The 12,187-nt window shown below is 35.5% G+C and overlaps 1 protein-coding gene across 1 annotated transcript; it reads right to left on the reverse strand.

Moving 5' to 3' along the window:
- Window positions 1–3,675: 3,675 nt before the first annotated feature.
- On the reverse strand, window positions 3,676–5,561 carry LOC128549236 (cholecystokinin receptor type A-like). Its single transcript, XM_053525755.1, has one exon. The coding sequence runs from the start codon at window positions 5,248–5,250 to the stop codon at window positions 4,033–4,035; it is 1,218 nt and encodes a 405-aa protein (XP_053381730.1). The 5' UTR covers window positions 5,251–5,561; the 3' UTR covers window positions 3,676–4,032.
- Window positions 5,562–12,187: the final 6,626 nt, after the last annotated feature.

The following is a 12,187-nucleotide window of genomic DNA, read 5'->3' on the forward strand; positions in this document are numbered from 1 at the left end:
CATGTTGAAATTAAAAAAAATGAACTTGAAAGAAAGCTGACTGGACTTGTTAAGGGCATGTTGAAATTAAAAAACAAAGAACTTGAGAAGAAAGCTGACTGGCTGCTTAAGGCATGTTGAAATTAAAAAAAATGAACTTGAGAAGAAAGCTGACTGGCTGCTTAAGGCATGTTGAAATTAAAAACAAAGAACTTGAGAAGAAAGCTGACTGGCTGCTTAACGCATGTTGAAATTAAAAAAAAATGAACTTGAGAAGAAAGCTGACTGGCTGCTTAAGGCATGTTGAAATTAAAAAAAAATGAACTTGTGAAGAAAGCTGACTGGCTGCTTAAGGCATGTTGAAATTAAAAAAAAAGAACTTGAGAAGAAAGCTGACTGGCTGCTTAAGGCATGTTGAAATTAAAAAAAATGAACTTGAGAAGAAAGCTGACTGGCTGCTTAAGCATGTTGAAATTTAAAAACAAATGAACTTGAGAAGAAAGCTGACTGGCTTCTTAAGGCATGTTGAAATTAAAAACAAAGAACTTGAGAAGAAAGCTGACTGGCTGCTTAACGCATGTTGAAATTAAAAACAAAGAACTTGAGAAGAAAGCTGACTGACTGCTTAAGGCATGTTGAAATTAAAAACAAAGAACTTGAGAAGAAAGCTGACTGGCTGCTTAAGGCATGTTGAAACTAAAAACAAAGAACTTGTGAAGAAAGCTGACTGGCTGCTTAAGGCATGTTGAAACTAAAAACAAAGAACTTGTGAAGAAAGCTGACTGACTGCTTAAGGCATGTTGAAATTAAAAAAAAAATGAACTTGAGAAGAAAACTAACTGGCTGCTTAAGGCATGTTGAAATTAAAAACAAAGAACTTGAGAAGAAACTAACTGGCTGCTTAAGGCATGTTGAAATTAAAAACAAAGAACTTGAGAAGAAAGCTGACTGACTGCTTAAGGCATGTTGAAATTAAAAAAAAATGAACTTGTGAAGAAAGCTGACTGACTGCTTAAGGCATGTTGAAATTAAAAAAAATGAACTTGTGAAGAAAGCTGACTGACTGCTTAAGGCATGTTGAAATTAAAAAAAAATGAACTTGTGAAGAAAGCTGACTGACTGCTTAAGGCATGTTGAAATTAAAAAAAAATGAACTTTTGAAGAAAGCTGACTGACTGCTTAAGGCATGTTGAAATTTAAAAAAAAATGAACTTGAGAAGAAAGCTGACTGACTGCTTAAGGCGAGTGGCCGCATAATACAGGTTGATGTTATGACAGGTTCAATTGTTCTATGGTAGGCATATTTTTCCTATCTATAATCAATATGTTATAACAAAACCCTTCGATTAAAATTTGCATATACAAAAACCTACAGTTGTTGATTGTTTCATAATATCTATAAATATAAACAAGCGTGCTAGAATGTCACAATATATGCGCATCATAGCAAATTTCTTTAAACTAGCACCTGTATTTCCATTTTTTGGCCAATTATAAAAGAAGTTATAATATAAGTTATTTATAGTAACAACAAAGGGAAGTTAATCCTAAGAAAAAAAAAGAAAAAATCTATATAAGTCCATATAAAACTCTTTGTCAAGTAGAGATAGCTCAAAATACACCTAACAAAAAAGTGGTTTCGATTTTTCCTTACGGCCAGCAATAAAAAGTTACAATATAAGCTATTTGTAGTAATAACAAAGGGAAGTAATGCTAAAATCAAGGGTGACTCATAGTTGTGAACATTTGTGTCAAGTTAAATTAAAATCCCTCCATGCATGGAGAAGAAATGCTCTGGACAAAGTCATTCTTGAATTTGACCTTAGACCGCTATGACCTTGACCTTTCAACTAAGGGCCCGGGTTTAGCGCATGACACAACAGGGAACATTTATGCCAAGTAATATTGTAATCCCTTGATGGATGACAGAATTCTGGACCGGGCAGGAAAAAAACTTACTGACCTTTGACCTCCAATTGTGACCTTGACCTTTGAGGTAGGGGTCCAGGTTTTCTGCATGACATGTCGTCTTATCATGGGGAACATCTGTGCCAAGTAATATTAAAATCCCTTCATGGATGGCAGTGTTATGGACCGGACAGGACAAAAGCCCTGTTGATCTTTGACCTCCAATTGTGACCTTGACCTTTAAGCTAGGGTTGTGAGTGTTGCACATGACACACCATCCCATCATGGGGAACATTTATGCCAAGTAATATTTTGTTCTGGACCGGACAGGAAAAAAATCTATTGACATTTGACCTCCAATTGTGACCTTGACCTGTAAGCCAGGGGTCCGGGTTTTGTGCAAAACACGTCGTCTCATCATGGGGAATATTTGTGCCAAGTAATATTAAAATCACTTAATGAATGACAGAGTTATGGACCGGATACGAAATAGACCCTGTTTATGCTATGTTAACATTTTACTGTGTGACCTTGACCTTTGAGCTAGGGGTCTGAAAGTTGCACAAGACACATCGTCTTATTATGAGGTACATATGTGCCACGTAATATTAAAATCCCTTCATGGGTGGCAAAGTTATGGACCGGACAGGACAAAAGCCCTGTTGACCTTTGACCTCCAATTGTGACCTTGACCTTTGAGCCAGGGGTCCGAGTTTTGCGCATGACATGTCGTCTCATCATGGGGAACATTTGTGCCAAGTAATATTAAAATCCCTGAATGAATGACAGAGTTATGGACCGGACACGAAATTGCGGACGGACGGACGGAATTACAGAATGACGGAATGATGGACGGACGGAAAAGCGCATTTCTATAGTCCCCGAAACTGGTTTTCAACCGGTAGGGGACTAATAAAGTAAAAAAAAAACAGCCGAACAACCACCAGGACAAAGACACGCATACAGGAGTATGAGGCACCACCTTGGAAACACTCGCACATTTAGAGTGGTTGAACGTGTACTAATCACCACTGTTATTCCCCCAATTATAGGACAATGAAACAAAAGTTATGTACATAAGGGGAATCCCATACAAATGTACATGGTATCAAAAGGAAAATATTTTTAAAAACAAGGACAAATATCAAACAGGGAATGCCAACCACAGAAATGATCATGTAACTATATATATAAATTGATCTAACGAATCTAATACGCATATCACGTTACAATGACTCAGCCCTAAGACAGCCCTAAGACACTACAAAATGTGGACCCACAGAAACCAGTTATGGTTTCCGATCTTCAATTTGACACCTTTTATAATTATATAAGTTGTTTAACGTAAAATGTTTATCACTATGTACCTTTGTAATGAGGCTTAACATTTTATTGACTACGTAAAGTACGACATTAGTTTTCAACATCGAACTTATAACAGAACTTAATTCTCGGATAGTGCATAAATTTCAACCATCTGTTTGTTTTATTGAAAATTGCGGGCTTGAAATTTTTTTATTGGTAACTAAATGATTAAACTAATATTTCGGATCATATTTCTTTTTTGAACTTACTTCCTCTATGTAATTGTATCGAGTTCTACACAACATCCAGTTAAAGTGGTGAAAACAGACAATATTAAAATAAAACAATATTCACAAGATAACTTTACCCGTAGATTTGCATTTTGTACTGCTGTAAAGGCATAATGATAAAGTTTTTCAATATGGCTTGTGAGGTGCGTCGCCCGCATGAGGCAGATTTGTACGTCCATGGGTTAAGGTCACAGACAAGGACACTTATAGCTTTCGTTTACATTCATATATCTTTACTAGTATTTATACGTGCATTAAAACGTGGCTCAGATATGTAACTTTTTAACCGAAACATGATGTGAAGTAATGTCGCACCTGCTTGGGAATCCATGACAGCATAGAAGATTCGGGTCCTAAGGCCAAGGTCATAGACAAGATACTTACAACCTTTATACACATTTATATACTAACAGTATTTAATACCAGCACATACGTTTTACATATTTTACCTTAAACTATTCAATCTGACATTGAATGTATTAAGGTTTGATTAATATATGATAATTAGAGATATCATGTATGACATATGAACGTTCTCTATAAAAGAATTTCAGTGGGAGGTCATGGAGTGCATTTCATACTGTACAGTTGTACTAGAGCTCGAGAAATCCGTGCGCCTATCAGTTAACCATTTGCAACACGGACAGAACGTCATGTAGAAAAATGCTCGAAATTTTGAGTTAAAACATCCGTAGGTTAAAGGGTTAATTGCTGAATTCAGCAAATATGATCGCAGACCAATTTGAAAGGCAACTAATCCAGCGCCGGAGAGAGTTTCCCCTTCATATGTGCCCTGGAATGCTCTCCAGAGCGACAAAGCCAGGTGTGGCAAAAAGCTAACAATAAATACTGTCGTTATAACAAACATTACTGTTGTAAATTTCATAGTTCTGACGCTAACGTGTTCGTTTGCCTTGTCGGGAACAATTTCAGTGTGAAGTTCACTTCCTGTAGAATGAGCTTGACTGACACCTTCTGTTCCATGACTTGTCTTTCTTTTGTTCACGTTTACCTTTGGACTGTTGTTATCGGTCACATGACTTTCAACGGTATGAGAGACTGGCGACTGTGGTTGAGTGTACTTAATTTGTGATTTGTTGTGTTTATATATAGTTCTTCCAACAAGACCGTACAACACAAAAAGTATAATGGCCGAAATTATGAAACAAAGAAGAAAAAATCCATTGAAAATCCAGATATATATCTTGTATGAGGCTTCTCTTGTAGTTGTACAGTCAAAACCTTGCAGTTCGATGCCATCCTCTGTCAATATATCCACAGGTACAGACGTGTAGAATACGGCTGCAGGCCAGGACAGCAACAACGAAAATGGAATAGAAATTCCACATACAATTTTAGCCTCTTTCCTTCTAAACTGCTTCTTGAATGGTCTGCAAATTTTTCTATACCTGTCAATAGCAATTACTATTAGTGTAAACACACTGCCAATTGCCACAAAGTAGGTCACAAATCTCATAACTTTACAAGCACCGGCGTAAGGGAAATTGTAGAAAAATCTTATGTCCACAATTTCAATTGGAATCGACAAAGTGCATGAGATAAGATCATACATCGCAACACCGAGAATAAACATATTATCTGAGCTTCTTCTCGATTTGAAACCGTAGTAGTAGCAAATTAAAACATTGCCACTTATTCCAGTCAGCATTAAAACCACCAAATACACAAAAGCAGGTATCATCAGAACTGCCTTTTCGTTGTTAAGCTGTTCAAGCAATGTATCCTTGTTTATTGTTGTATTATTCATTTTGTACAAGACTTGATAGCTATTTAACTTGTAAGTTATTACTTTCAGCAAATTGCGTAGCCGATCTGGCTGATTTGGATTATTCCATAGCTATGAGTTATTCCATAAACATACATGACGCTAAAATATGTCTTAAAACATTTAATTGTTTTTCACCTCATTGTATTTCCAAAGCATCATGTAAAATCGCCAAGAGTCATCAAAAGTCCCGCAGTGGTAAAATGTCCGACGGGAAATCAATGCAACAAAGATACTTTTCATACCTTTACATGGAAGAGTAACGAAATATATTTAGAGACTGTCACACACTCCCTCTTATCACAAACTGACGTGAATAATCTTTGAAAATTAAAATCGGGAAGTTTAATAGTTGCGTCATCGTTTTATCAATTTCAACACTTGTATGTAAATGATAAATGAACAGTATAGATCCACATAAAAAGCAAGGGTAAGTTCAGACAACTCACTTTACATTGTATTTGTCAACTGAATAGAATTATCACTCGAGAAATCAAAATATGCTGACAAGACAGCTGAAAAGAGGACTATGATATAAATGATATGCTTTGTTAAAGGAGACTAACATAAAGGTATATTATATTCTTATTACAATTAACCTGCCCTAGCGATCACTTCTACTAACAGCCATTTGTCTTATTATAAGTAGTCCGTCAACTTACTTCCGAACTTGACCTTTAGTTCTAATATCAGCTTTTTTTAATCACTCAGATTGCATTTCGTCCTTGGCTGGCTGCTTAAAACATGTTTGACAATAGATATTAACTATAAACATAGAAAATCCTTATCAGTATACTTATCTTTGGGCAATAGTTTTAAAATATACCTGTGTGTGTATAGCTGCGTAGGACCATATACTTCCCAGATGTGTGTAGACTACTATCCTATTGGTCACAGATTTGAAAACTGGGATCTCATTTTTCACGAAACACAGTCACATATTTCACATTTACAGTATCTGCGGTTGATGCAGGTATTCTAATATTTTATTGAAACCGCATTCAGTATTAATGTGTAATTTTACTAAAAATGTGCAATTTTACCAAAAAATGTGTAATTTTACCAAATATATGCATTTTTATGTTCATATTGATAAGATTTATCCACATGTTCTTATGCTACAGTTAACGATGCAGAAATTGGCCTAAGCAAATAAAACATTTCTTTAAAACTTTAACAAATCATATGACTTTTGTAACATATAAAACCTCTTTCAAGATAACAAATGGCCTTACTTACGTTTTCAAGAGAGACATAAGACCCGGACTCAAACCAAACGCTCGGAGACAACTAAAAATAGAATAATGTCCTACTCTTATCATTCACCAAAAAAGCTTTATCTAAATGTGGCATTATCATAAAAACAAATGCCGGAACAACACAGCCGAAGACCATAGTCAATACATGGCTTTCCTATGGCTTTTGTTTGGTGTGTGAGGACATTTTCTGTAATACATAGAAGTGGATGGGTTCGTAAGCTAAAGTATATGCTGAGCTGAAGTATATGTCTGAATATTTCCTGTAAAATGGCGCGTATGAGTAACAGGGAATCTTGTTTAGACAGAAAACAGAACCTAGCATACTAACGTAAACTTTTCCACCAGGAAGACATGTACGATCATCATGTTTACCTTGCAATATCAAAATGCTATGTGTCCAGCATATAATTTCTCTGAATCTACTAATTGACTATATACGAATATAATTTTCACTAAGGGTAAAAAAGAATATAAAAAGGTTCTGACATACTGTGTTCCTTTATTTTTGTGACATGTTTGTTATCAGGAGTCCCACAATTCAAGTTCAAATATTCAAATAAGTTAGTAACTACATTGTTAACATTAGTATGAATTTTAATATTATATTAACGTAAAAACGGGACAGATGAGTGGAATTCTTGACAAATAAAATAATATATTGACTTTAAATCTCATGGACCTTCACTTTTGTGTCTTTAAAATATGAGGACGATTAGATCGTCTGTTAACTGAGATATAAATATTGTTTATCGCAACATCCCGGGCAGAGGATTTTATCCGCATTCAATGTAGAGAATGAGGACTAAATGCACTCTCTGCACAACATAAAGTTCTAACGTAAAAACCAACAATTTTAAGCGAAATGAATTAAAAATTAGAATATACATGTATTTAAAAACATAAAGGCACTTTGGTCCCCTCGGTCAAATTTAACAGGGTGACTTTGTCTGGGGTATTTGTCACGAGAATCTCTATATTTTCCATAGAGAGATTGTCAAACAAAATACATCCACCAAACACATGCACGAACGCACGCACGCAAACCCTGCTCATTTTGACCAAAGCGGAAATATCACCCGACAATCTGTTATAAAATTACTTTCACATGTGTATTTTTCAACAATATGTTATGGTTAAACAATGCATCTATATCCCTTAATGACTGTCTGACCCTTTGACTCTTCGTTTGCCCTCTTGATATCCGAAAGTGAATTCCAGATATTCCAATTCTTAAAGGGACTGACCTCAAGACAAGCATCTGACTATTATAATTTTCAGAACATATAAACAAGTACCTGGAGCATTACTAAACGGTGTTTTTAAATCGGCATTTTATTAGTAATCTTTAAGGCCCTGCTACGATCGAAATTTTTGAATCAAAATTCCATTTGTCAACGGATTGGTAGCAGAACTCAGAAAATAGGACCGTAAACATATCTGGAAAGCTACAAGTTCGGCATCTGATAAACTTTCACCTTCATATTGACCCTGAAGTGTTCTCCATAAAAATGTCATAAGATGCGGAAGAAAACAGGGAATGAATACTAAAGTTATCACTAACATCATTGAGGTATATTTCACAGTTTTTATATTTAACTGGTTTTAAGATTTTCCATGTGTACTTGGGTTTGTTGCGGTCACTATATTAATATTTGTTGCGGTCACTATATTAATATTAAACTATGGATGCTTTTTAGATAGTAACATTAACATTTTAGAAGGAAACAAAGCTGTCGACATAGCTAAAATGGGTAAATCTCCCGGTATTGATACAATACCCAGCGAAGTTTTGAAAAATGATACATCAATTGCAATATTACATGTTCTTTTTAATATCTGTTTTGAAACTGATCGAATACCTTCTTTATGGACTAAATATATTATAAGTCCTATACCCAAGTCTAAAACAACAGACCCCAAGGATCCATTGTCAAACAGAGGTATAACACTAGCGGCCTCCATGTACAAAATGTACACCTCCATTCTAAATGAAAGAATAGTCACCTGGGTTGATACTAAACACCTTTTAACTGAAGAACAAAATGGGTTTCGAAAAAGGCGAAGCACAGTTGATCATATATCTCACAAATGTTATGCTTTTATTGATTTTCGCAAAGCATTTGACTCTGTAAATAGATCTCTGTTATGGAAAAATACTCAATACTGTAGGTATATCTAGTAAAATGCTTTTGGCAGTTAAATCACTATACAATTCAGTTTCATCATGCGTCCGTGTAAATGGTCACTACACTGATTGGTTTTCTGTAAATTCAGGCTTAAGACAAGGATGTTCACTCTCGTCTGTGCTCTTTAATATCTTTATAAACGATTTAGCAGTGTCTATTGAACAATTAAACAAAGTATTTGTATAGAAAATGAAAACATTAGTATTTTTTCGTACGCAGACGATGTCGTTTTGATCGCAGATAATGAGGCGGACTTACAACAAATGCAGTCAAAACTTAATGACTGGTGCACATTAAATGAAATGGCTATAAATGACCAAATTCTGTTAACAGGTCTGACTTTATCTTTAAATGCGGTCAAAACAACATTGCCTATGTTGACACATATGTATACCTAGGCATTGTGATCACAGAACATCTTGATTACAATATAACGGCAAAGTTTGTCGTTCAAAGTGCAAGTCGTGCCTTAGGACTTCTAATGGCTACATTTAAATATAATGGCGGTTTTCCTTATGGTGTTTATACAAAGTTATATAATTCCTTGGTTGTCCCTGTCATTTCATACGGAGCTGCAGTTTGGGGAACAAAGTCTTTCTCTTGTATAAACGCAATTCACAACAGAGCAATGAGATTTTATCTCGACACTGGAAAATACACACCAGATGTTGCAGTTGCTGGTGAAATGGGGTGTCAACCAATTATAATCGAGCAATGGGAAGGTGTCTACAACCGTTGAAGCCGTTGTCATAGCCAGCCTAATGATAGGTTTACCAAAAGTATCTTTCAATGGCTTTAAATAAAGAAAACGAGAGATGCAAGAACTGGCCCTTTTTGGTAAAAGAAAAACTAAGGAGTTTAAACTTGGAAAGATTTATTCAACCCTCCTCGTCTGCTATAAACCCTAAGCGAAGAACCACAACGGTTCTCATGGATGTACACATAGATAAATGGTTTATTGACTTGAACCAAGTTGGTGGTATTAGTGGACTAGGAAATAATAAGTTGAGACTGTATAGACAATTTAAAACAGAATACAGGGCAGAATATTATTGTAAAATTAGCATGCCTTATCCCAACAGATCTGCACTTTCAAAGTTCAGAAGTGGCGTTGCTCCAATCCGCATAGAAACCGGCAGATATAAAAATTTGCCCGTACAAGACATAACCTCTCCATTTTGTAAAGATTGTGTGGAAAATGAGTTGCATGTCTTAATTTCCTGCCCTATATACACAAGTTTAAGAATAGATTTATTCAACAAAGCTGAAAGCCTCTGTCAAAGATTTTCTCTGCTGGAAGAAAATATAGAAAAGCTGAAATTTCTTTTCACAAATGAGAAACTTGTATGAACATTTGCCAAAACCTCCTATGATATTTTTAAACATAGAAATAACCTTTTATATAACAAGTAAGTCTGTAAATGCAGTAGTGTTTAATCCTTTTACTTTTTAGAAAAATAGAAACTATTTTAATTCTGTTATAAAATCAATGTTGGTGTTTATACGTACAAACAAGGCTCCCCAAAACATATACTTTGATTGGAGCTATATGCATTAACTACCACCATACAACATTCTGTCTGAAGTTATTTTTAGCGCAAGTGTATAGTAATATTTTATATATCTGTGAGTGCATTGTTAAACAACTAGTGTTATAAATAGTGGCATTTTACTTAAATAGTCGCACTGCATTGAAAATCATATAAATCGAAAGGGTTTTTTATATCTTATATCCTTTCCGCAGCCTTAACGTACTAAAACGTATTAGCGTCTGATGGCCCTTTCACGCTTCCGTAGAAACAACATTTATTATACGAAACTTATTTTGAAAATATTTCTGAAATGTCTAGGTCTGCAGCTCTCAAATACGGTTATATCTTACATCTGAGGCATATACTGACACTCTCAGACAACATCAAAAATGACATTTTGAGCGATTTGATGAAGTTCCAAAATTATCAATGTACCCTTGGTCCGTTACGGACCCCTGTGTGATTTCTGTTTATCCAGAGCTCAAGTATTTTTTCATAGATTAAAAGCTGACATGCTATACTAAAGCCCAGGTAATTTCAATTCGTAATAAAGTGCTGAAAATTGGCTCCCCAATAGCAAAAAAAAAAAAGAAAAAAAAAAGAAGTCCACGCGCATACATTTAGACGGGGTGACCCCTGCGCGTGACCCCTAACTATCTACGAATCAAAATGCGGCTTTCGTTTTCAAGTTTAGCATTTCTACTTTCGTTTTATTTACTTCCGGAAATAGCTGAAGGTCGAGTGACGTCATTTTCTGTGTTGTCAAAAACATACATATGCCTGGCGAGATTGCATAAATATGTGCTGGCCGTCCTAAGGTTATTAGAGAAATCATTTTTTATCTAAAAATCAGTGCTTTTTCGACATTTTTTAACACGTCTGTACGAAAACTGACGTTTGAGACAAAAATGGCTGAACTAAAATGCATTTTAGGAAATCTGTATATCCTTTCCGCAGCCTTAACGTACTAAAACGTATTAGCGTCTGATGGCCCTTTCACGCTTCCGTAGAAACAACATTTATTACACGAAACTTATTTTGAAAATATTTCTGAAATGTCTAGGTCTGCAGCTCTCAAATACGGTTATATCTTACATCTGAGGCATATACTGACGCTCTCAGACAACATCAAAAATGACATTTTGAGCGATTTGATGAAGTTCCAAAATTATCAATGTACCCTTGGTCCGTTACGGACCCCTGTGGGATTTCTGTTTATCCAGAGCTCAAGTATTTTTTCATAGATTAAAAGCTGACATGCTATACTAAAGCCCAGGTAATTTCAATTCGTAATTAAGTGCTGAAAATTGGCTCCCCAATAGCCAAAAAAAAAAAAAAAGAAGTCCACGCGCATATATTTAGACGGGGTGACCCCTGCGCGTGACCCCTAACTATCTACGAATCAAAATGCGGCTTTCGTTTTCAAGTTTAGCATTTCTACTTTCGTTTTATTTACTTCCGGAAATAGCTGAAGGTCGAGTGACGTCATTTTCTGTGTTGTCAAAAACATACATATGCCTGGCGAGATTGCATAGATATGTGCTGGCCGTCCTAAGGTTATTAGAGAAATCATTTTTTATCTAAAAATCAGTGCTTTTTCGACATTTTTTAACACGTCTGTACGAAAACTGACGTTTGAGACAAAAATGGCTGAACTAAAATGCATTTTAGGAAATCTGTATATCCTTTCCGCAGCCTTAACGTACTAAAACGTATTAGCGTCTGATGGCCCTTTCACGCTTCCGTAGAAACAACATTTATTACACGAAACTTATTTTGAAAATATTTCTGAAATGTCTAGGTCTGCAGCTCTCAAATACGGAATACGGTTATATCTTACATCTGAGGCATATACTGACACTCTCAGACAACATCAAAAATGACATTTTGAGCGATTTGATGAAGTTCCAAAATTATCAATGTACCCTTGGTCCGTTACGGA

This window comes from Mercenaria mercenaria, chromosome 16, assembly GCF_021730395.1.
Source record: "Mercenaria mercenaria strain notata chromosome 16, MADL_Memer_1, whole genome shotgun sequence".
Taxonomy (NCBI): domain Eukaryota; kingdom Metazoa; phylum Mollusca; class Bivalvia; order Venerida; family Veneridae; genus Mercenaria; species Mercenaria mercenaria.

Bases quoted from the DNA above. Each gene is read 5' to 3' on its own strand.
- LOC128549236 (XM_053525755.1), bottom strand. From the start codon at position 5,250: ATGAATAATACAACAATAAACAAGGATACATTGCTTGAACAGCTTAAC.